The 27,977-nt window shown below is 28.6% G+C and overlaps 1 protein-coding gene across 2 annotated transcripts; it reads left to right on the top strand.

The window, feature by feature from the left end:
* The first annotated feature begins 3 nt into the window (after positions 1 to 3).
* On the top strand, positions 4 to 27,678 carry Alg12 (Alg12 alpha-1,6-mannosyltransferase). 2 transcript variants are annotated; one of them, XM_067277735.1, is made up of 10 exons: positions 4 to 120; positions 3,315 to 3,464; positions 4,737 to 4,869; positions 8,123 to 8,296; positions 10,400 to 10,594; positions 13,238 to 13,341; positions 17,061 to 17,287; positions 21,310 to 21,479; positions 23,958 to 24,033; positions 27,149 to 27,678. In XM_067277735.1, the coding sequence occupies exons 2-10, from the start codon at positions 3,339 to 3,341 to the stop codon at positions 27,420 to 27,422; spliced, it is 1,479 nt and encodes a 492-aa protein (XP_067133836.1). In that variant the 5' UTR covers positions 4 to 120; positions 3,315 to 3,338; the 3' UTR covers positions 27,423 to 27,678. The 2 variants fall into 2 exon arrangements, with proteins under 2 accessions (XP_067133836.1, XP_067133837.1); XM_067277736.1 differs by lacking the exon at positions 3,315 to 3,464 and having other exon boundaries at positions 27 to 120.
* The last annotated feature ends 299 nt before the right edge of the window (positions 27,679 to 27,977 follow it).

The following is a 27,977-nucleotide window of genomic DNA, read 5'->3' as shown; positions in this document are numbered from 1 at the left end:
ACATTATAAATACATCTGTTTTTAACCTTTCGTCTATGCGTATGCTTAGTGATGAGCAAGATGCCACAAAAATCGTATTTTAATGCCAGTTTATTCGGCCAATACTTTTAGGATATTTCGGTACAAGTGTATATTTTTATATCTAGTAATTATTATATTCTAACGTGGCAAATAATTTATATTAAATGCTGAATCCTATTAAATTATATAGTAAAATATAACCGGAATTAAATCGCTAGTGATGCAAGTTTAACACGTGGCTTCTTCGTGATTTGAAATTGATGTAGATTTCAACACGTTCGAACATCGAAAAACTTAAATTTAAATGTTATATTGTTACAAATTGTATAAAGTATCAGCTGACGATGATTAATTCGTGCTTGTTCCTTTAATTTATACAGTATATTCCCATAATTTTATCTATTAAATACTAACGAAATTGATAATTTCTTAATTCCTTTTGTTGTTGAAGGACAAAAAAGATACGTTGAGAGCATTGGATGTTTCTGTTTCCTTAATTAAAATATGCACATAAGAATAACATCGATATATTTATCACTTCATAATATTGATTAATGTAGGAAATTTGCATCTATATACTTGATTTGAGGCAGAATTTTTGATTGATTCTATCAATTGAGATGAACTAATTTCCCGACAGAAATACAATTTTTTGGGTGATTTATATACTGTATATATCATCTCTGTCTTTAGTAGGCCAGAAAAGATCTCTTGGATTGCTTGCCGTATGCTGTTGGATTGAGGCCTGCTCTGGGCCGAGTGTTTTCTTCCAGTTTAATCTAAATTATTTAATTAAAATTATAAAATTATTAAATTTATTAAGAGATGGCACCTAACGCTTCTTTCTACTATCAAATTGATTGGTAATTTATTAATATTATAGTCGTTATGTAACCCGATAGCATAAGGCAGTAGTTAGCTTTAGCAATATATTATATGGGGTTTGGTAGAGTTGTTTGTTTAGATCTCTTAGAATAGTCTCAACATCTCGATTCTGTATAACATTGCATTAGATAATACTGATGATGGATGACAAAAGCTGTTTGATAGAATTATTTTTTGAAGTACTGTTGCTGTTTTTGAAATATGACAAGCGTTCTGATTACAGTGGACCTTCGTTATAGCGCTGCTCACTATACCGCGCACTCGGTTATAGCGCGGGTGATGTTTGCAACGCGATAAGCTCAAACACGTTTATACAGGTCTGTGCGGCGTTAGTGAGTAGCACATTTTATTGTTACTGCATATTGAGTAATTGTGTATGTATTGAGTTCCTGAATGTATTTTGAATAGTGTTTAATTATTGTATGCATGATGAGTAAAAGAAAAGCTTGACATTGTTGCTAAAGTAAAGAGGTGAACCGCGTTATACCAAGTGGCGCGGTTTACCTTATACCACAGGTGTTGTTTCCTGCCCTACATGTGTGTTATTTTGGGGGTCCACTGTATTTCTAAAGAAGAAAAATCAGATTTGTTTCAATATTTCTGTTTATCCCAGTTTTAATAATAAAATTAGTTACATATAACACCAAATCTGATATTTGTTAATAATTAAATGATACGTCAAATTCTTTATCGGACTATAATATTGCTTGATTGGTTTGTAAGCAAAGATTGGATGGAGGACCAAGTGTCGTAACTACTAATGTGTTTACATGGTATACAGAAGTTGAGGATTGGTTTGAGTCGTGCTTTGGACCGATCTTTTTTTCCAGACTTATTCTAAATTAAATTTATTCATTTCTAATGATTAAATTTAACAAGACGTCTATTTTTATTAAGATTTAGCTACCTATTCCTATTTCAAATTTTAATAATTAATTAGGCATATTAGAGTCTGATAAAGAATCTGGCTGTATCATTTGAAAATTAGTTCAACATTATCTGATTTTATTATTAAAGACCGACTTTGAATATTTACTTATATGACAATATTTTTTGGAAAATTTTATTTATACTATATATTTTGTTTGTGTGTAGACAAATACTGCATAGTTATCAAAAGCAAATGTTAAGCTTTAAGCCATATTTTATCTGCGTAAAAATTTTTGTGAGAAAAAGTATTTTCATACATAATTATAAAGTTTTTGTTTTTATATGACAATAGATTAATACTAAAATAAAAGACTATTATAAGATTTGTTACTTGAAATAATAATTTTATAATAATTAATTTTATTATTAATATAAATATTTTAGATATTTTATATTGTAAAATGTGTATTTTATTTTAGAACAGTGATTTTCAACTGGTGGCACACCAGTGTGCTGCGAAAATTTTTGCAGGTTATTAAATAAATCTTTTTCGAAAGAAGCTCAAGGAACAATAACTATAAATGTCAAAATTCAAACCTTGTTAAATTGATTATACGAGTTTTTTATTGTTATGATAGATAAACACATACATAATGTAGTGAAAAATATATATTCGTGAGCAGAATTATATGTGCATAATGCTGGGTTATTTCATTTAAAATGAAATTTTCGTTAAATCAAAAATGTATTTATAATCAGTGGCATAGCAAATATAACTGGCACCCCCTCTCCTCTCCAGAAACACGTATAGTTTGTCTTGGAAACCATTTGGGAGCCCCCTCTGTGAGTGGCACCCGGGACATGATACACCCCTTGCCCCCTCGCTACGCCACTGTCTATAATTGTCCATATTTAGTTCAAATTATTTTAACTTTGAAATAGAGGGACATTGGGCAGGTTTCTAAAGGTAATTATCATGCCAATTTTAAATGCAAATTAAGACTTAATGTTAATTGCTTTTCTTATGTAAATGAAAATTACTAATTTAAATAACCATTCTTATAACCTGCTACTATTTTATGCAACGTCAATACTGTTTTATTTAATTCACAAAAAAATATACACAAAAAGAATTAGGTTAACTGGCAAGTAATATGGCGATATAATCTTTACAAACACAATTTTTAAATCACGTCATTTTTTCTCTGCATATCATTATAATTTAAGTGTGCCTCAGAATTTTAATTATGGGTACATGATAGTCAAGGGTATCTTGAGATAAAAAAAGGTTGAAAAACACTGATTTAGAATACTAGTTAAATTCTTAACTGAATTTTTTCACATTACTAAAAATTATCATTATAATAGATAAGACAGTTTATTTCGACAACAAAAGTCATTAAAAAATGCTTAAGTTATTGCCGTACAAGGTTCCTACTCTAGTAATTTTTCAGAAAACATTTTGAATGTAATACTTTGATTATTGTTTGTAATTTAATTTTCAAAACTTATTTTTTAAATATAACAAATGTTTTTAGGACATTCTATAAATATAATCCATAATGGAATGGATTTTGATAATTGCTGCTGCAATTCATCTTATTATTTGTCCATATACAAAAGTTGAAGAAAGTTTTAACTTACAAGCAATACATGATTTACTCTATCACGGTTCAAATATTTCTCAGGTAAGAAATATTTTTTAAACAGAGAAAACAAATAGAATTCTTGTCTTAAGTTTTATTCATTAGAAACTGAGGTTAATGTTACCTTAGGTAGCCAAGATGGCAGCTCGTCTCTAATTCCAGCAAGGAAACAGTGGGACGCATGTTCTAACTTAACCTAACCTATTCTAATAAATTGCCATAATTATTAGCAACCAAACTATTAGAATAGGTTAGGTTAGGTTAGAACATGCGTCCCACTGTTTCCTTGCTGGAATTAGAGTCAAGCTGCCATCTTGGCTACCTAAGGTAACGTTAACCGAAACTGAATACATTAAATTTTCTTTAATTACATTTAATGGAAGAGAACACTACTAAATTTATTTATAACCTTAAATGTGTCAGTGCTTTTTCTCTTTTAAGTATGGCAATGCCAAGATTTGTGTATTAGAGCCGCCGCAAACTAGCAATTTGCGAGAGCAAAACGCTAGCAAATGTGCCCTAGCACAACCGATGACGTCAAAGGCTCCGCCCGTCTCTTCTTGCTCACGTGGTTTTTCCTTTGCTAGAGCGGCGATACGAGAGTACTCTCGCTGTTCACAGAATTCAACAACGAGAGCAGTCACGCTAGCAAGAGAGAGCAGGGGAAAATGGATGACTACATAAACATGCCACATGTCGAAAAAAAATAATAGAATTTTATCGATGTACGTAAATTACATGATTAATACATTCAGTATTGAAAAGAAAATGATATAAAGGTTGTATATTAAAATAGTAAATAGTTATTTATAAATAAGCTTAAGCCTAGTTAGGCTTAACTAGTAGGCATATTTTTCCCATGCTGTTTCAAAGTTCGGAACGAAAACTGACTGATTACGAGTATAGGTTATAATAAAATATTTGTTCTATAGCCAATCCACGTCATGTGGACTACGTTACAAGAGCAAACGTTGTGCAGTTTGCGGCTGCTTCGTGCCCGAGTAGCTTCCCTAGCAAAAATGGCCCATGGCATCATGGGAAAAAGGCGGGGCTTGGGAGCGCAACCGAGCGTACGCTAGCTCTCGCTTCCTGTAGTTTGCGGCGGCTCTTATGTCTAATTACATTTTTTATATTAGTCTTAATAAAAAGTTTATCAAAAAATTATATTTACTGAGATTATAACAGTTAACAATTAATATAAACAAGAAAATTATAAATATAATTTTCTTGATATATATTGATAATTTTTAGTTTTAAGTATGAAAAAATAAATGGCTAAATATTTTATTAATCAATTTTTTATTTTTAAAACAGTATGATCATTTGGAATTTCCAGGAGTAGTTCCAAGAACATTTTTAGGTCCTATAGTCATTTCTATGTTCTCTGTGCCATTTGTAACTATTGTCAATACTTTTGGTTTAAGTAAATTCATAATTCAATATATAGGTAAGATTTAAATTCAGTTTACAATTAAAAATAAGAAATACAGAGTATCCTTAATTAAATAATATTTATTGAAATATTTCTGGATAAAAGTATTACAATGTTTTCAGAACCATTAATTTTTATCAGATTATGATAAAAAGAAAAGAAAACATTAACTTCAAAAATTACCAGTTAATGAAGAAATATTATATTCAATAAATCAAAAAAAAAAAAATTACAGAAATTAGTTATATATAGTGGGTGATCGGTTGACAAACAAATCAGATAAAGAACACTTTTGCGAAAGATTTTTATGTTCGGATAATGAACACCTCACAGAACAAACACAAGAAGAAGCAATGTAAAATGATGAATACCGATTGGTCTTCTCTTGTCTTCAGACAAAAATTGAAAACTTTTCGGAGTGCAGGAGACGTTGACATCAACGCTCAACCTGGTATATACTGATCAGATAGTATTCCTCCGAACTTTGGAATTGCAAGGGAGAGTTTTAAATCTCCCTTGTAATTCCAGCCTTTTATTTTTCTGACAGAAACAAATCTTTTATAGTATTCGCGAGAGTCGGTTTTTATTTTCGAAAGGTGAGAGTATAATAGCAAAGGTAGAGAGTGAGCAGAAGATGTCTGATGTTGCTGGGCAGTATGGCTTGAACAGGTCTACAGTAGACCACAGTTCAATATTATCTAAGGAAGATACTGTGTAATCAAGAAGACTCAAGCAGCTTAAGGAGTAACAAAAATCACATCTGAGAAATAAAGAACATTGAAGAGCTCATAATGGAACCTGAAAGTGATCCGATAACAGAAAAATGCCAAGAACTCTTGAATGAAGAACACAAGAAACTCGGCGAGATATGTTTTCTTCTAAAAAAGTGGATTAATGCCGATATCTGCTATTAAACATTTTTTGAAGAAGTGGGAGGACGTCAGAACAACGGTCTTGGTTGACGTTAATAGGCTTAGAGATCTCTACAATTACAATGCTATTAATTACTTCTGAAAAATTCTGAAGAAGAGAGAAAAGCAATTGACACTGGACAGATTCTTTAACCCCACAAACAGAAAAACATGACTAATAAAAATTCAAGATTATGTATATATGTATTTTTATTATTACATATAAATAAACATAGTAAGAAAGTATATATTTTTTTATTTTTTGGGATCTCCAGAACGAATTAATCAAAATCCCATAAAAACCTATGTTAAATCGATAATCGGTTAACAAACAATTCGGATACGGAACAAAGTCTTGGAACAGATTATGCTCGTTAACCAATCACCCACTGTCTTACGGAATAAAATTATTAATGTGAAAGTTTAATCACATATCATGACAAGTATTGATCTTAATATTGACATATGCTTATACACTTCCATGAGTAAAATATTAAAAAATTATATTACAAATTCTTCATACATTATTAACTGTTTTTGCTAACTGTATGATGATAAAATTATATTCTCCTAATAATTTATTCCATTTTTAAAGACAATAAAATAACAAATATAAAATTTACAATGCAAATGTAAATTACAAATTTTCTGATAAGTTGTGCTAAAAAAGTATAAGATTTTAAAAAAACAGTCTCATAGTTGTGATATATGTAATGAGAGCAACAAAAAGGGTTAAGATTTTAAAAATAGTAAAAATTAGGGTAAAATAGTAAATTTAAAACTAAAATTTTTGTCTTCATTGGTTTATTTTTTTAATTGCTTTCTTCTGATAAAATTAAAATTATTTTGAAAGAATTAAAGTGAATAGTTGACTGATTTCTGAGAAAGCTGGTATATAATTTTAAATGAAAACTGAATACCTGCATTAGAAATATAATTTAGATATTATGTATGAAATTGACAATATTATAAAAACAGCTGTTAATGTTTACTTTTAAGTATAAATAATTATTATAAATGTTTTAAATTTATTGTTAACTGTTAAAAGCCAAATATAATATGTAATTTCAAATCAACTTATCTTTATTCTGAAAATGTTTTTGGGATTATAGCATTTTATTGGTCAGAAATGATACCATCAATTTTTGTAAACTTTATAAACTAAATAAACATCTGTAAAAGAAATTCTAAAAATATGATGAGAAAATTTTTATTTTTTGAATTTAAATGTTGGAATAAAAGAGTATTGGGAAAGATTCACAAAAGGAAAGTTTATTGTAAATAAAGTCTTTACAGAAAACAGCAAAAAAATTAAATGAGAAGAAAATAAAATATCACATTTACTCGCATATAAGACGATTTCACATATAGGATGAGGTGTGACTTTAAAGATCAAAGTAAAGAAAATTAGATTTATTAATACAATTCTAATTTTATGTCAAATGCACATAAATGCGCACATTGTCCTGCAAAAATTACTGGCATTTTAAACTTTACGGAAAAATCTTGTAAAATCAACAACATAATTTGTTCATATAAAGCTGGACAATCTGAACCTTTTTTGCCTATTCTTAACAGTCGAATCCACTCCGTTGATTACACTTATGAGTTTCTCCGGATTCTGATTTCCAAATAATCATCTGTTTTCACCTGGGAATAAATTTAAACTTATATTGGGCGCCCGTGTGATTTTGAAATTCAATTAAAAAGCTTTGCTTTTCCTATTGCTATTCATCTTTAGCCTTGACAAGAATGATTCAAATGACCCAGATAAAATACTTTTGTTTTTAAGCACCATAGGATGAGCATCCAGTAAAAATCGCAAATACATGGTTCTCAAAAATTATCACAAAAATGCAAAGAATCCTTCGCTCGCGCATATAGGACGACCTAGGTTTTTGAAGCAGTGAAGAATGGATAAAAACCTCTTATATGCGAGTAAATACGGTATTGTGAAAAATATAAAATACAGCAGTTACATAAAACTGGAAAAAGTTATCTGTAAAAATCTTGAAAATGATATTATTTAGGTGAAGTAACTATTTTAAATTCAAGATCAATAATTGAAAGATATTTGCTTAAATATTATATATAACATATTATGAAGGAAATTTGACAAAATTCTTATTGAATTAAAAAAAATCTATTTGTTTATTTATATATAAGTAAGTTTTTAGTGAAGAAAAGATAGGCTATACTAATGAGAAATATATACACATATTGTATATAATTCTGAAAATATTTACAGAATGATAAGTTGACTCAAAACAGCTGATTTCTATAGATATAAATTTTTAACATTAATGATCAATAGGTATCATTTGTTATATTTTAATATTAAATATTGTTTCTTTTAGTTCGTGCTATTTTGGGATCCTTTGTGATATTTGCATTTTACCTGTATCGATGTTCTTTAGAAAAACAATTTGGAAATGTCTTAACAACATGGTTGGTGCTTATTACTGCTTCACAATTTCATTTTATGTTTTATTTATCAAGAACTCTTCCAAATACATTTGCACTAATTTTAGGTAATTATTTCATTTTTAAATAATTTTGATACTTTATGTTTCATAAATACAATAGACTATGCTTATTGTATACACAGATATTGTTGTCTGTCATTTAATGTTACCTGTTTGGGACATGCTGATTCTGATAAGTTAAAATATACTTCAAAAGCTTAATTTATTGTAAACAGATTTCAGTTTATTATTATTATCTTCAAATAAATAGGCATTTTAAGCTGTTGTCTGTAATTAGCTTCAAAATGTGGCTGATAACATATAATCATTATCAGTTTTAACCAGGACTTTAATTTTTATTTGCTCCCAATACAGTAGCTTAAACTGCTGACATTTCTTACTTAATAATATGTTAGCTGTGGTTTAGAGCAGAAGCAGAGAAACTACACTGATGAATTACAGGTTAATTAATAATATTAACTATAATTAACAACTTTAACTTTTCAATTGTTTGGACATGTATTTTTAATTTCAGAGCCAATAAACCCAAATTTTATTAATTCATCAGCATTTTTTATTAATTAAATTTGAATTGTATCATAATCAGTGCTTCAGCATATGATATATATTAAAGTGCTGTCTCAAGTTCATCTTTCTTGATTAGAATTGCTTCTGCTAATGTTGTGCTGTTGTAGTCATAATTAGCTTAGCTTTTTAAAAACTAGAAATGTATTCTTAGCATCTACATATTTTTTGTTTTAATGTCTGTAATTTGATTACTTTTATTGTCTTTCAGTAGTTCAATGTACAGATGCTAAAAGTCTCTATAAAATGTAGAAAGAAACTTTCATAATTACCTCTTTCTATAAGGTAACTGTTTGTTCTTTTTATATTCAAGGTTATTTCTTTCCACTTTAATCAATGACAGTTTCAAAATAATGAGTATTTATCTGTTGTTCATAAGCCTTTTTTCACTCCTTGTCTATTGCTTATTTAAGGGTCTTAAATTTGAGTTTACCTTCTTGGGTATTGATATTTTTCAATTTGCATCTTTCTTCTACTTTATGTAATATTTCATTATTAATCCATGGTTTTTTTTATGAATTTAGGTTTTTCTGTGCTGCCAAATTATATTTTTGATTTTCTTCATTTGTCATATGTTGAGTCATGGGTATGCAGTTGTCTTAATAAGGAAAGTTTTGGTGTTCATTTGGTGGAAAACTGGCATTTATTTAGACTTTAATGACACTATGTTCCATCAAACTTGTTTTGCTGATTGTACCTGCTTCTTCCACTTTAATATGCTTTTTGTTATTACTATATTGTGAATGGAGCTTACATTTGCTCCTGGGTACATCAGAGCGTTTTTTATTTGGTTCCTGTATTTTTAGCATACCAAAACATAGCCTAGTTGATATTTTTTAGATTCAGTATTTTTGAACTAAAGTAAGGTATGATTAAAAAGATTAAATTGAAAACAAAATATATGTTTAATAATAACATTTATAGAAGTGTTGAACACAAGATCGTGTTAATAACAATCACATGGCTTTTTCCACCTTTATTTAGTTGATACAGTACAGGTTTTGGGCCTTTTGCCCCTCATCAGTAAACAGTCTTCTCCCAGTATGGCACTTGCACACGGTAAGTTTGCACATTACAAACCCGAGAATTAGAAGGTCATCACAAGAATGAAAGATGTACAAGAATTTTATAACCTTCTAATTCTCGGATTTGTAATGTGCAAACTTATCGTGTGCAAGTGCCATACTGGGAGAAGACTGTTGACTGATGAGGGGCAAAAGGCCTGAAATGTATACCGTATCAACTACATAAAGGTGGAAAAGCCATATGATTGTTATTAACACGATCTTGTGTTCAACACTTCTAAGACAATACAACACGGTTTCACAACAAATCAACAATAACATTTATTCAAAATTATCCTTTACTCTTTAGAACATATTACCTTAAAAATGCCCTAAAGAATAATGAAAACATGACTTCTGACAGAAAGTTTGTATGAAAGATTTATTGTTTAACAGATCTTAATTTCAAATTTTTTATGTAGTTAGCTAATTTAAATATTTTTGTGCTTTAGTTTTCATGAATCAAAATATTTTTGTATATTAAATTAATTATTTTACTCTCTCATTTGTTTAATTTCAGTTTTACTAGCATATCATTTTTGGTTAAGACAAAAACATCAACAACTAATTTTTACAACAGCTGTGGTTGTAATAGTCTTCCGTGCTGAGTTAGCCATATTATTGGGATTTATCATTCTCATTGAGTTAATCTCAAAAAGACTCGTCATAATAGATGTTTTAAAATGGGGCATTCCAAGTGGATTACTTATTTTAGGTATGTAATTGAAAAAATTTTTAATAAATTTAATATTTAACAATGTTGATAAATAAATTTTATATGAGAGAATTTTATTTTATTAAATTATGTAAATTCAAACATTTATCTTCAGAAGTTTTTTACTATAATATATTTGGAATCATAGCCAAATCAATACTCCAGAGACAAAAATTTTAACATGGATATATGTTTGACCTCGAACCCTGTCAAAGATTAAAATATATAAACATTGATTTGTTTATTGTTGTTTTAAATGTATCTACTTGTATTTCCAACAACTATAGACTGTTTGTTAGATAATTTATTGTCTAACAAACAGTTTATACTTGTTAGACCTTGTTAACAAGATTTAAAATAAAATATTTTCAATTTTTATCAATTTTTTTTTCCACAACAAATAGCACACCCACAATTTTTTCACAGTTACTACTATTATTATTAAATAATTTAATAATTACTTCCTTCAAAATATAAATACAACTAAACAAAAACATCACAATTACTGTAGTTTAATGCATTTTTTATGGAGTTCTAATCTAATTCTTGGATGCCATATAAACAAAACCAAAACCAAAATTCTGTTGCACCCATTGTCATAAATCTTTGTCAGATGGTAGAAAATAATCAATAAAATGAAAATAAACCATTACCAAATCAGAAATGAGTGTGGATTTTTCAAATGGTCCAATTATAAAAAAGGCTAAAAGAATCAATTTTTGCATTTGTTTATATTAAATTTAAATTAGCTAAAATCAAATCTATATCAACAAATTCTTACTCATTATATATCAGATTTAATGGAAAAAAATTATTTTTAACATAGACTAATAATAATAACCATAAAGTTATTCATTTTCAAATGCATGCTGTTTTTAAAAAAGATCTGAAAATGTCAGTCCACAGATTCATAGCAAGAAAAAAAAATCAATTCCTAACATGTTAACACAACAGATCAGAATGACAACTTGCATTTTAAGAATTTAGAATGATTGAAAATGCTTGAAATATTATTGTCATGTGCCACAATGTACTGTACATCAATATAATGGAAAGATAAAATATTATTTTTGATCATAAAATAATCAATGAAAATAATTTCCTCTATAAACATCAACTCACAAACCTGATTTATAGTTGAAGCCAAATGACTGCTGAATTATCAGGCTATAAAATATAGACTACTATGTATAAAATGGTTATTAGATTCCTATAAAATGTTGTGCAGTGCAAAACCATGTTATATGAGACTAAATACAAGCAGGAGAAAGGGATTACATTCAAAAGCTAACACAACTCTGTCAAATTCACAGAAATAAAAGATCATACAGCAATAATAGTTATAATTTTCATTTTAGTTTTCTTTATAGTGTAAATTCATAACTAAAATTACTTCAATATATTTCTTAATAAAAACGTTTAGTGATCTCGGAAGAAGCAAATCTTATACTGTTGTGATGAAATTTGATCTTCAGTGCTTTCATGTCTTCATGAGAACTGGCTCAGATGTCTCAGTATATACAGTACCTCTAACAACATGATGGAAACATTATAAATGTCTTTTGAACATCACTTTGTGGATGCTTTGCATGCAAATAATTCCCAAACAAATAAAGTTGGAGCAAAAATGGTGTTTCCATTGTATTTCTGTGTGAATCCTAGATTTAACTAGTATATGACATGACCCCTTCCCATTTGAAAATTACAAACTACAATTTAAGTTGGGTGTCACAAATACCATCTTTACCAAAACAAGGAAGCTCTTACCATTATTATCTTGACATATGGAAAGTCAATTTTGTCAACATTGCTGGAGATAAAAGGGTGTTTCCAGACTTGCCTTGCTGTATATACAGTGGAACCTTAACAAATACCTCTCATAATGAATAATTTGCATAACGAGCAAAACAAATTGTAAAAAAATGACTTGCTTAATAAGTGATTTTTTGCATAACAAGTGACAAGAAGAGGAGAAGTCCTGGATTGTGTGCATTCTACAACAGTCTGTGTTTAGCACTCATTCCGCTAGCATCTTAGTGTTGCTTGTGATCACAGATTTTTCCAAACTTGTATTCAGATTTATTACATATAAACATCAACAACTATAGCCTGTTATATAATAAACACGCCAAACGATATGCCAAATTCTTGGACTATGTAAAGACTATAATTAAATATTAGAATTTAAATAATTTGACTAGAGGTAAACAGTTATGTTGTCATCTCATATTAAATTTAATGACCAATTCCAAATTAAATTTCAATTTTTTTTTTCTTTTGTTTTCTGCAAATTGAATTCACATTCCAGGTTAGTTCATTCTGCGCTAGAAGAAAAGATGATGATGATTTACGCACCTTAACAATGTATATTGTATAATTTTCTTTGAATAAACGTAATACATAAAATATTTGAGTATTTTTTTTTGGCATGGAACGCATTATTGTATTTTACATTAATTTATATGGGAAAAATTGTTACGCATTACCAGTAAGATTCTGGAACGAATTATACTCGTTAAGCGAGGTTCCACTGTATATGTATATAATTTACTAACTGAAGTTAGAAATAATTATTAAAAATTAATTTTAATATATTTGAATTATTAATATGACTCTTAATAAATTTTACATTGTGTATTCTAGGTGTAACGATAATAGTTGATTCATATTATTGGCAAAGAATTGTATGGCCTGAAGGAGAAGTATTTTGGTTCAATACAATATTAAACAAAAGTTCACAATGGGGTGTATCCTTTTACTATGATATAAATTACTTATATTTTAGAAAATACAATATTTCCAAAAAAAAATAAATTAAACTTTTATGTTATTTCAAAAGTTTTTTATGTATTTATAGAGTTATTTAAAATGATTCATTCACACCCACAAACACAATTTCCAATTTCAAATGACTATATTTTTGAATTTAACAAATTAGGAGTAAATAGTGATACATCAACTAAAGGATAATCTCTCTGTGTTTTGTCTCTCATTTTTTATTACCCTATATGATTTCCTATAGTTACACAAGCAATGTTTAAAAAATGGTTCAAATTTTTCCCATACATTACTATTGGGTCAGTGGTGGCAAACATGCACTAGCATGTTTGTCATCACTGCATTGTTGCTATTCTGACTTTATAATAGTAACAATGCAGTTTTTGAGCTTATCCAGATTTGTGGGCAACAATGGAACATAAAAAGCATCCTTAATATACCCCAAAAGAAGATGCATGACATAAGATCCTTTAACCCAGCTGTATACACCAAGTAATCAGGTCTACTACAACCATTCCAACAGTGAGGGAACTACTTTATTGAAAAAAATAGCAAGCATTCAAATGCCAATGAGGTGACGTATCATCTTGTGGAAACTCTGAGATTTTCTGTTTTATTTAGTATATATGTTACAGTAAAAATGCATTTTAACTAGTTGAAACTAGTTTTTACTGAATGTCATTGTTAAAATTAGAATTTACTGCTAGTCAAAAATGAATTTGAGTTAAAACTAGTTTTAACTAGACAAAATGGGTTTTAACAAAATGGCTTAGTAAATACTGTTTCGACCAAGGTCATTCAGCTAACACGTTCCTATAGTGTATGATGAATTTCGTATCACTTTAACCCTTTTCCCCCGACATCTTGTTTACATTTATTTTGCGATCCCTCCTAAGGCAATATAGGTCAGTCAGGCGATATTATTTTAAAAGTTCACCAAAATCAAATTATCGTTATATCTACCATATTTTACGGACTATAAGACGCACCTTAATTTTTAAGCAATTTTTTAAAAAAAATACCTTTAAGTCACTATGGACTATAAGACACACCTGAATTTTGGAAGCAATTTTTCGAAGAAACAACTGTGTCTTATAGTCTGTAAAATACGGTATATGAAAAAAATCACTTACATTTATTAATATCTTTAGTTTTAAATACAATATTTTTCAATACATTTTATTAGAAAAATTTATAAGAAAAAAAATAATATATATCAGAACTGACACATAAACTTGATAATTTGTAACATTTTGTGAAAATTAACATTGTCTAGTTACATAGTTGTTTGCTGGCACTGAGCCAGAAAGACGTAGAATATTGTTTTGTACAATTCAATATAACACTTATGCATGTATGTTTATTCGTTGTGAAATTATCGCACATTATATCAAACATTTGTTTGAAATCAAAATTTTATACTGCTATCAACTAATATAATGAATTATTATACTTTATTCACTTCATATCGAACGAGATTATATCTGTTGTTAATAAATTTTACAAAAATCGATATTTACCAAAGTAACGATGAATCGGTACCCTCGAAGTTTTGCTTAAAAAGCCAGGGTACCAATCGATCGGTGCCTTCAGGAACAAAGGGTTAATTAATGTTAATAACACAGATGTGTGACCAATATTTTCAATAAATATCGTATTAAATAATACAAATGTTTTAATCCCAATCATCACTTTATTTATTTCCCCCAAACATATTTATGTAGCTAAAATTAATTTTAACTAATGTTAAAAGTTAAAAAGTTAATGTTTGATTTTAGTTTTATCTAAAATCAAAACATGTACAGTAGTAAATTCTAGTTTTAACTAGACAAAACGGGTTATAACAATGACATCCAGTAAAAACTAGTTTCAACTAGTTAAAATGCGTTTTCACTAAAAACGGGTTTTTACTGTAACATATATAATTACTATGTGATTAATAGATACAGAATTATCTTTATTTGAAATTGAATGAATCATTTTTAACAACTCTGTATTTGTAAGCTAATAGAGTGAGTCTATAAAAACATAAAAATTTAATTTAGAAACAAATTATAATAGATCAATACTGCATATATACTCAGTATTGAATTTATGCCTGTCAAATTACATAATTCATTTTATATAAATTTTAGATATACTGTAATTTATATACAAGGTGAGGCATTTAACCTGAAAAGTGAAATATCTTCAAAATGAAGCATTGCAGAGAAAAATTTTTAAAATAAAATTTGTTTGTTATGAAAGCAGAAGGTAACAGGTTTATTTAATTTTTATTTTGAGCACACTTTAAAGGTTATATCAAGATCAATTTGTTATTTTCAAATGAAAACCTACATTTTTTATAGCAAATCTATGCAAAATAACAAAACTTTTGCCTGAAAGATTTTTCTGTTTATTGCTTGCTTTTGACAACATGTAAATTTTAAAGTAAGGCTAACAGCATTCCTCTTTTCAAAATAGAAATTAATACTTTTATTGCACATTAAAATTAAATTTTAATGAGTAAATTAACCTAACAAGTTTTCAAAATGATGACCTTTCAACCTTGATACATTTTTCAATATGTTCAAGAAAGATGGGTTACAAGCTAAAAGCATTTCTTCAGGCTAAAGTTATTTATTTCCTGTAAATTCAATTACCACTACAAAAAGTATAGGTTTTCATTTGAAAGTAAGTTGACCTTGATTTGACCTTACAATTGTGCTCAAAATAAAAATTAAAAATAAACCTGTTAACCTTCTGCCTTTATAACAAACATTTTATTTTAAACATTTTCCTCTGCAATGCTTCATTTTGAAGATATTTTACTTTTTCAGGTTAAATGCCTCATCCTATATATAACCTGCTGCTTCATTTATTGCTTAATACTTGATTCAAATTTCACAACTTAATTTTTGGAGACACTAACTTATTTTAATTAATAATTAATTTTTTATTCTTTTCATCTATTGTCTCACTCACTCTCTGTAAAGCTCCATAATGCTGTTGCTTATACCCAAATTATATATCTTTGATCCTTAATTGTCTAAGGGAAATTTACAATTTTGGAATGGTTCAGTTTTGAAATTCAAATTTGAAAGTTTTACTGTTGATTTGAAAGTTACAGTTTTACATTTGACAGCCAATTAAAAACATACTTTTAATTTCCAATGAGCAGGAATCCAACAAAATCTGTTAGAAATCATTTGACTGTTGTTAATAAATAAGAAATAAAATTTTAAATTTAAATTATTAGTTTTTTTATTATAAATGTAATTTCTGTTAAATTAATTTCTTTTTACTTTTCATATTCTATTTGGTGAATTAGACAACAGTTATAGCAAAATCTGAGAAATTGTTGCCATTTTAAAAAAGTACCTATAGCTTAATCCTACACATTTAACAAACAACACCAGTCAATTTAAAGACCTTAGAATTATATAATCTTTTTGTAAATACTCCCATTCCTTGTAATGCTTTATAATGGAACAGCCAGAGCAAGGCAAGGCAAGTGCCAGAACATGAATTTTATAAAAAGTACCATATTAGCAAAGCACAATAAAGCAAACTGAGGTATGCCTGTACTTATTTATTATTCACTGTCAATAATTATTCTTTAAGTACAATCTGTTTTAATAATTATTGTAAAAATCAAATTATACTTTATAATAATTTATATAAAATAAATTTCTTTAATATATAATAGACATCACCATGGTCATGGTATTTTTATTCTGCATTACCTCGTGCTTTGGGTTGTTCTTTTCTTTTAATTCCTTTGGGTTTTGTGATAGACAGAAGGATTAGAATTCTTATGTTTCCAGCAATAGGTTTTGTTTTACTTTTATCTTTTCTACCACATAAAGAACTCCGTTTCATCATGTATGTATTTCCATTAATGAATACGGCAGCTGCAAGGACTTGTTCATATTTGTAAGTGTACTGAAATATTTGATTTTTTAAATTTTATTTTTTAACGTTAAATGTATTTTAACATAATAATATTAGCTAAAATTTTATTATTAAATAGTTTATTATCATTTATAATGCTAATTTATTTATATAATTTTGTAAAATAAATGATTTCAATTTTTAGTTAGTTTACACTTATTGACAAATAAGTTATGCACCAAGAAGGAGGCAATGGAATCAAATTAACCTTTATTAGTGTGAACATAATGATGATGACAATAAGTTATTACAATATCATAATCAAGAGACAATTTCTTGTAAAACAATAGTGCAATTTAAAAGAAATTTTAGCATGTTCTAGGATCTCCTCTTGTATGGACATAGTGATATGGTCAGGCATGGAGACAAACAGGATATCTTGCAACAGATTTTCCCACAGATATTGCAATTACTGCTCCAGATCCCTTATGCTTGTACTTGGCCAAAACTGGTGTCACAGATGATCCCACAAATACTTGATGGATGATCTGCAAGCTGCACAGGCTGAGGAAGTGTGGCAATGTGAGGGAGATATTCCTAGAAAAATCTAGCTGTGTGCATTTTTGCAGGAAAAATGGTATTTACAGCCATGCCATAAAAGGAAACACATGACTGTGCAAGATTTCTTGAATGTACCACTCTGCCATCAATGTCTTTCACTCTATTACTACAGATGATTGATGATATGAGATGATTTCCAGACCAGCATACGAACAATGGGGCTGCTCATCAGTAAAGGAGGAATTGAAGTTAATTTATATGCCTCTATGTCCTTATTTTCTATTTGTTGTATATTTTGTCTATGAGGACTTAGCCTATTAATAGGATGTATTGCACTAGTGTTTTGGCTTTAGCAATCGAGGAAAAACTTATTCGGAGAAAACAATCTTTACTGATCACCTTGTATTATACCTATACTGTTCCATGATTGGTGGATTTCTCTGCCAAAGTTATTGTTTATTCTGTTGCTTTGTTGTTTTATGTTTGTATAACTGTCTTTTATAATTGTTTTTTTGGCCTATTTAATGGGAATGTGCATAGGCCTAATTGGCCTATGCACATTCCCATTGGTATATAAAATAAACTTAATACCAGAAAAACTAGATACAAGCAAACAATATTTAAATTATAGAGAGAATAAGAAAATGGATAAAATAGTAGTTTATTCATTTGATTGCAGCTGCGAACAAAAAAAAAACATACATAGGAGAGACAAGAAAATTAAAAATACATATAAAGGAACACATCAGAGCAATAAAAGGTAATTATGCAAATTCGGCAGTAGTTGAACATTGTAATAAAGAAAATTGTGAAATTGTTTTAGATATAAAAAAAATAAAGAAAAAAACAATTATAAAAGACAGTTATATGAACATAAAACAACAAAGCAACAGAATAAACAATAACTTTGGCAGAGAAATCCACCAATCATGGAACAATATAGGTATAATACAAGGTGATCAATAAAGATTGTTTGTTTTCTCTAAATAAGTTTTTCCTCGATTGCTAAAGCCAATCATGGAACAATATAGCTAAAGCCAAAACAACAGTGTGATACTAAATACCGAACCTGTTACCGGTGTGGCAAATGCAAAAAGGACCTCGTTCCAGATTTGGAACTCCTAGTAAAAAGCCTACCGGATACGCAAAAAGAGTACTACAGATGGTTAGCCACAGTAAGAATGAAGAAAACTAAAGAACAACCTGAGGTCACCGAGCTGAGAAATAAACTTAGACGCACGAGTGAGTGGATGCAACGTAACGGGATCATTCTCACCAGGGCAGATAAACATTCTTTTTTCGTCTTTTGTCCGACCGTCAAGGCTTAAGGGAATACATCAATATCACCCAATGCGAAAAGGAGAATGAGAACGTGGTGGACAAGATACAAAATAAAGTTAAGAGATTTGCAAACTCCAAATTGGCAAAATGCCTTGCATTGGGCAACGTAGTGGTCGATTCCCCGGACACACCAAGACTTTTTGCATTTGCCACACCGGTAACAGGTTCGGTATTTAGTATTTCATCCCCGGTGTCGGAGTGAAGAGTAATTTTACTTAACAGTGTGATACGTCCTATTAATAGGCTAAGTCCTTGTAGACAAAATATATAACAAAGAGGAATTGAAGTGTTTATCAGTGGACCTCTGTAACTGGATGACTATCCCTTGGTAGTCATCTATTCCTAAATTGTCACTAAATGTGATATACCACCAGTCCTTATCAGTCTGTGCTTCTTTATCACAACCACACTCTAGACTAGCTGACAATGATGGGGTGCTAATGGAAACTATTTTGTGCATGCAAATTTGCCTCTGCTCTCCTGCCAATGATATCGGAATAGACAAGATTTTGTAGCAAGGCTTCCACCTGTCTCTGGATGGTGGACAATGACACTTAAAGCTGTTTATGCTTGTTTCATGATCAGATGATTATCCCTGCTGGTAGGCTGAGTTGTTTAGAGCTTGCTTTGCCATTTGTGATTGTCCTCATTTATCCACAAGCTAAATGCATCCTCACAATTGGATCAAAATGGTCCAGATAACAGGCAGTTTGGTGAAACAACTATCCTGCTTTCCTCAGTTTGATGTAGCCTTTCTCAAATTCTGTTTACTATATGTAATATCTTTGACTATGTTGTATAGATATGCCTGGCATTTGAAAACCTACAAACAACATACTGAAAATAGTGAACACAGTGAACCTATGCAAACCTTTTTATCCTATAAAAAGGTTTGCAGGAGTTACTGTGTTCACAATTTTCAATGTATTTTGTACTGGATTTCAGTGTTCAGCCTGAGTTCAGTATACTGGGGTAGTTATTTAAGGCACTTTGGTCATATTACATTTGTGGCCTGATTGCACAAACCAGGTAATCATTTAAATACCCGTGTGAGACATAACTGTATGCAAAGTTTTACTGTAAGACTGTCTGATCTGGATGTGCCAACTCTTTATGAGCTTCTGTTTGAGTCCTGTTATGGAATTAGAGAGTATAACTGTCTGTTATTGGCATACATGTCTTTAGCTAATATAACCCAGAGGTTCTCCATTGGATTAAGATCAGGACTTCTGGCTGGCAACTCCAATAGTTTCGTATGGTAAAAATCAAATCATGCTATTGTTGAACACAGCTAGTGGATGAATGCAATATCCTGCTGAAATACCCAATTAAATATCCAGTAACTTTATTGATTGGTAACAAATTATTCTGAAGAATATTTTGCTGGCTTTGTGCATTCTTTTGTTCTCTCACAAAGGCAGTTGCTGATGTTCCATTGAATCCAAAGCAACTCCACACCATTACTGAGCCACCACCTTGTTGTCTGCTGAAAAATGTGCACTTTTTCTGTTCTTAAATCATGCCAGTATGGCATCCACTCAACTTTCCATTACTTGTGTTTCTTTGTTAATGGTGGATTTTTTCTTTCATTGTTGCATATGTGATGTGAGGGCTAGCATGCAGTCACCTCTGGATATGCTTCTAAAAGTAATAATCTTCAATTCTTACTATATTTTTCAGACAGGTTTTACAATGATGCAATTTCAGGCACAGAACATCAAACTCTTAAGTTTCCGTATTAAAGCCACTTCATTTACTGAGATCTGTTTTATGTATTCTAATTATTATGGTAGTTATTTAATTTTCATAATCACAGGAGTTATAACTCCTATGATTATGCAAATTAGATTGTTCTCAATACATTGTTTTTATTTACTTGATATTAAGTAGTCTAGATATATATTTTTGAGACAATAGCATATGCAGACTTTTTTAGTTTTTTGTCTTAAATTTTCATTATCAGATTTTTTAATTTCATGTTATTTGATTTAAATACATTCATCATCCATCTTAAACTTTTGAGACACATTGTATAAGAATATATATTAGATTTTTTGCATATATAAAAGTGAACCAAAAACAATATATTTATGAATATTTAAAATATTAATGTAAAATAATGAAGTTTATTTGATTTTAATATAAAATATATCTTTATTTAGGTGGCATCATAGATTAAAATCTCTCTTACATGTGTTCTTAATAATATGTACTTGTCTTCATTTAGTTGTAAATTTATTTACAACTGGTCTTATTTTGTACATATCATCATATAATTATCCAGGTGGTTTTGCAATAGCTAGACTACATCAATTGGAAAACAGTTATGAAGGTAATATATAAAATTAAGCTACAAATTTATCATCTTGTCCCATAAGTAATGTCATTTTTCAATTTAATATATATTGTCCATCAGTATTAATAATATTCAGCTACTCATGTAAAAGCTGTTCACTGTCTTATTTATAAAATTCAGATTGTTTTGAAAGAAAGGTGAAAATACTTGGTTTTCAGGTTGTTTAAAAAGTTATACTATTTCTTGCTAGGATAATTTTTCAGATTTCTGGATAGGTGATAATCTGAAGATGCTGGATCACGAAAATGTAAAGAATGAAAATTTTTTCATTTAAGCTCCAAGTTTTGTAGAAGTGATTTAGGTGATATAAGGATGTACTGCACATTTCTATGGTAGAATATGATTCTTTTCCAGTTAATCAATGAATACTTTTTCTTTTAATGCAGTATTCATGAAATATAGTTATTTGCAATATATTTAGATAGAGATTACTGTATTTTATAGTAAAACTTCAGTGTATCATATAAACTTTATCCTATCAGATACTGAGCAAAACATTTTAGGGTAAATATATAGAATTTGGCTGTGGTTTAGCTGGTTCTACATGGTCCCAATGTTGGCTGAATTTCATCATCTGTCATTAAACAGAGCAAAAATATATCTTGAAATTCATGAGTGAAGAGTTGTGCAAGTATTTAAATGTTTTCTTATATTGTCTGTTGACAATTCCTACAGCACTATACTTTCTTAATTTAAATACTTTATCAAATTGTAAATATTAATAGATGGTGAAAAATTATGAATTGATTTTTTGGATAAATTTTTCAACAGTTGTATAATAATCTTTTTAAAGTTCTGTTAGTAACAGAACGTTATCAATTACAATAAGACATCCAGATCATGTTGTATTTGTCACACAACATAACCCAGTTACACTCTCCAAACTTTGATATTTGTAACTATCTTTGATATTTTTTCACATGCAAAATATGTTCCCCTTAAATTTCTTGAATATTTTATGCAATTTCAGTAGCACTATTGTATTTTCTTTTTTATATTCATAAAGTATGTGACTAATATGCTCTTCTGATACTACTATGTTTATCTTAAGTAAAAATATTTATTTTCACTATTCAATGTCTATTAAGAATATAACTTTCTTATAAAGTATATAATTCCAGAAAATTTGTTTTTCAACAAGAAAACATGTTTAAGCTAATGGGAATATGGAAATAGCATTAGTTATGGGATGATCTGATATAAAATAATTTTAATTGATTTTATATATATAAGATTCTTATTAAAAAATGAAAATCTTAAATTAATCTAATCTTATTATTAGCTAAAGAGATTCAAACTGTTTTTGAAATTATTAATTATAATAAATATAAACATATTAATATTAATTTTTTAATTATTTGTTATTGAAGATATTATCACTATTATAAAGCATTATTCAAAATTACTCAATAAATTAATAAGTTTTTTTTTTTTATTAAATTGCTATTTCCTAAATTCAATTCTTCCTTTTAATAGTAATTTAGTTGGTTAAGTTGAAATAATAACAAGGAAAAAACATAAGTAATATATCCATTGATATACACACATGTCCAAAACTTAAGGATGGATGTTATTTGTATATGAACACAGGGTAATACATAACAACATGTAAAATTGTACAAATCAAAGCAATAAAAATAAGTCTTTGGTGAAAAAGATACATACAGTATTCGACATAGGTGGAGAATGAATGGGAAGTGTTCACCCAGGCAGAGACCTGTTAGTATGGAATATGTCCTCCTGAAATTGCAATGCAGCATTCACAAAGGTATGGCAGGCTATCACCACTAGCCAATTGTGTTTTGTCTGTAGTTATTTTGTTATATTGCTTTTAGGTAGCATGTCATACTATTGTAGACTACATATCACAGATTTTTTAATTATATATCATCATATATTTTTGTAAACTAAAAGAAAATACAAATATTATCCATTACATATTTCTTAGTTTTACAATTCATTTTTATTACAATGATCCAATTTGTTTTACTTTTAACTTTGTGATAATTTACACTTTTTACTAATTTAATATGAGAATCCTTTTTACTGTTATTACAAATTATTTTAAGCAATCTCCTCATCTTCAAAATGCATTGAAAATGTCTGAATGTATTAGTGTGTTTGCTATTAAAAAGATTTTGTTGGAAAATTAACATTTTAATATATTTTGAATCATAAATATCATTAAGAATTTAATTTAATGCTCTAAATGTCAATCTAAATAAAATAATAATAATAAATTTTAGTTGTAATTTATAATATCAAAGATTAAGATTATACTAAGTTGTTTTAGATCATTTGTATATCAAAATCATTATTATAATAATGATGTTAGTTACTTAAGTAATACTATTTACTATTTGATTTTATTTATCAATTATGTATTCATAATTTAAGAAACAGACTTTTTTAATATTAAATATCAAAATATAGTAATTAAATTTTATTTGATAGATGCCAATATCCATATTGATGTGCATACTGCTCAAACAGGTGTTTCTCGTTTCACTCAGATCAATCCTCATTGGAGGTAAGTTTAAATTTTTAAAATTTTATCTTTTAAAGTCAATTTTAAATAAAATGGTCAGTAGATTTTAGTTTAGAACATTTTTATAAATTTATCATCACTTTATTTTATGATTTTTTTTCTACTCTAATCTTAAATGTACTTTTATCATTTTGTTATATAAAGATGTGAAACTCACCTTAAATACAAGTTAGTTTAAAAAATATAAAATATATAAAATATATTTTCTTTTAATTAATTATTTATTTTACTATATATATAATTATATATACAATACGATGTTTTAACAAATGCAATGAACCAATAGATAAAAAGACAATTAAATGATATTTAATGTTTTTATCTTAAACTCTATGGCAGTTTATTTTGCAGGTCATTATGCTTAACATTATTCTTTTATCATAGTTTTCCTTTCCACGTCCTCAGTTTTAGTTTTGTTTAATTTATGAGATTTATCAATAAAACTTGTTGTTCATTCATTTCAATGAAATATAATACAATACAATGAATGTTATTGCTAATTTATTATGTAAAGAGCAGGGAACAGTTAAGAATTAAGGAATTGGTCAAATGATCCAAATCCTAAACTGCACCCTCTTCTTAATGTTATAAATTAAGAGAATTTAAGAATTGTAAATTATCATCAAATAGAATTTATTAAAACAAAAGCATGAAGGAATTATATATCATGAAGCCTCTATACACAAAGAAAGCAATATATACATCTTTTGAATTTTGTATTTACAATATAATATTTACAAATAGAAATATATAACTGCTTTTAATTATTTGAAAACTTTAATAATTAATAGAAAAATATTAAGATATTTCAAAAATAAGATATTGATCTAAATGATCATAGAAACTATATTGTTTTCAACAACAATAAATAATTTATTTAATAACTGTTTTTATATGATAAAATATTTCAAGGTTGCAAATGCAATATTAAAATTTATTAGAAAACATTCTCCTAAAGAATAAATATCCAAGATATTGGTGGCCAAATTGCAGAGATGGTAAAAGCATCAGCCTACTGCTCCGAGAGCATTGAGATTGAATCAAGACAGGCAAAGAATGCCAGAAATTTTTCATGAGTCCAGGTTACAATAGGTTCCATCCCACATCATTTAGACAAGACCAAAATGAGTATGACTAAAAGGCTCTCTTAGCACCTACAGGGCAGAAAGAGTGAAAAATGAAAACAAAAACAAAATATTCAAGATAATACATTAAATCTGATATTTTAAAAACCTATAGAGTGAATAATATGAATAAATATTTAGATTGTGTGATTTATAGAAACTTTTTTTCTAAAGTTAAATTTGATCAGATAATGATGATCATTTTTATTATAATAAGAGAACAAATTTTTAACAAAAGCATCACAAAAAAATATTTTAAGCTGTAATAGTTCTACTGGTAGTAAATCATCTATACAATCGTACATATACATTTTATTTTAATACAGTGGGTGATCGGATAACGAACACTTTCACAAAAGATTTTTATGATCAGACAACAAACACCTCACAGAACAAACACAAGAAGAAGCAACATAAAATGATGAATACTGATTGGTCTTCTCTTGTCTTCAGGCAACGATTCAAAACTTTTTGGAGCACGGGAGTTGTCAACATCAACGCTCAACCCAGTATATACTGATTGGATAGTATTCCTCCAAACTTTGAAACTCTCCCTTAAATTCCAGCCTTTTATTTTTCTGACAGAAACAATTCTTTTATAGTATTCGCAAGAGTGGGTTTTTATTTTCTAAAGGTGAGAGTATAATAGCAAAGGTAGAGAGTGGGCAGATGTCTGATGTTGCTGGGCAGTGTGGCTCGAACAGGTCTACAATAATCTGCAGTTCAATCTTATCTAAGAAATATACAGTATAATCAAGAAGATTCAAGCAGCTAAAGGACTAACAAAAATCAAATCTGAGAAATAAAGAACATTGAAGAGCTCATAATGGAAACTGATCTGACGACAGAAGCATGCCAAGAAACTCAGCAAAATATGTTTTCTTCTGAAAAAGAAGATTAATCCCAATATCTGCTATTAAAGATCTTTTAAAGAAGTGGAAGGATGTCAAAACAACAGTCTTAAAATGGCATCCAAACCAGGTTGAGGTTAATAGGCTTGGAGATCTCTACAATTACAATGCTATTAATTACTTTTGAAAAATTCTGAAGAAAAGAAAAAAGCAATCAACATTAGACAGATTCTTTAACAACCACAATTGGGAAAAACATGACTAATAAAAATGCAAGACTGCATATATATGTATTTTTATTATTACATATAAATAAACATAGTAAGAAAGTATATATTTTCTTATTTTTTGGGGTCACCAGAACAAATTAATCAAATTCCCATAAAAGCTTATGGTAAATCGGTAATTGGTTAGCAAACAATTCGGATAGCGAACAAAGTCTTGGAACAGATTATGCTCGTTAACCAATCACCCACTGTATATGATTGATATAAATAAACAACAACTAACCCGTTACATATAAAGATCAACAACTGCCGAATTATCGGGCTAGCAAATGGCTATAGTAATATTAATAATTAAAGTTAATTTGCTAATTTGCTACGGGTTAGTTGTTGTTTATTTATATATATACGCCTTGCCAGGGTTTGCGATGGCCGGTTGAGTGCCTTTGGGAGGACGTGGGCAATTAATGTGTCCCCAGCCGGCACTGTAATGACCGTCGATGGTGGTACAGTAATCTTATATCAACTGGAGGGGAAGATCGGACTGAAGGTCTGGGTAGCGTAACTGGTAACGTGTCTGCACGGATAGCAGAAGTTGCGGGTTCGAATCCCGCTTTGGGCCGATTCTTTTCTTCCAGTTAAGCCTAAATTTATTTAAATTATTTAATTAAAAATTCTAATTATTAAAATTTAGCAAGAGATGGCGCTTAACGCCTAACTCTAGTAGCAAATTAACTTTAATTATTAATATTACTATAGCCATTTGCTAGCCCGATAATTCGGCAGTTGTTGATCTGTATATGATTGATAAATAAATCTTAAAATATTTTATTTTTCATTTATTGTTGTTGGTTTTTATTTGGTAAGAGAATATTATTAATATTTAAATTTAATTTAGGTATAATAAGACAGAAGGTCTGACGCCAGGAGGTGCCGATATGCTGAAATTCACTCATCTTCTTCTCGATGCCCGTTCTGCGTTTAGTAGTTCTTTCGTGTTATACGAAGAAACACACGAGATTGTAGAAGTGATTTCTGCATACAGTACTTTTTCAGTAAACTATCTAAGTTTTCCACCCATTAGAGTTTGGACTAAATCAAACATCCTCATTCTGAGAAAAAAGAACATACCAACTCAAGTGATTATCGAAACCAAATCATTCGCAATATGAATAAACTCACATAAGGACTTTTTCTAATACAGTCTTCAAATAGTAAATGTGTTTTTGAAATAATGTACCATAAATCAAATTGTATTTTCTACATCAGGTTAATATTATTAGAAAATCAAAATTATAATGTATTTTCTATCAGAATTTTTATTTCTTTAGATTTCAAAGAAAATATTGTAACGTAAATTTCTATTGAAGTATAAACATAATAAAATGTTTGAAAATAAAATAATCAGTAATAAAAATTTACTAGCTATATTGATTTTACTTTTTTCTTGTTTAAAAGATGTGTTTAAATATGAAGTATTGTAATTTGATTGCATATTTTAAAATTGATATATTTTATTATGACCTAAAAGTAAACAGGAGTTTGATTAATAAAATAAATGAATTGTACTGTACTTAAATTTAGAAAGTATGTTCACAAGAGGTGCCCTCTTTTAATGTTTCTAAATTCTGATCAGTTACAAAAAATTTGAAATTAATAATAAGTTTAATTTACAATGAAGATATATTGAAAGATTAAAAATAAAAAATATTTTAAATACTTTTAAC

The sequence above is a fragment of the Centruroides vittatus genome, unplaced genomic scaffold (genome assembly GCF_030686945.1).
Source record: "Centruroides vittatus isolate TY-2023 unplaced genomic scaffold, ASM3068694v2 contig_754, whole genome shotgun sequence".
In the NCBI taxonomy this organism is placed as follows: domain Eukaryota; kingdom Metazoa; phylum Arthropoda; class Arachnida; order Scorpiones; family Buthidae; genus Centruroides; species Centruroides vittatus.
Note: the sequence above shows the minus strand (reverse complement) of the source record. Positions and strands in the feature narration are given on the sequence as shown.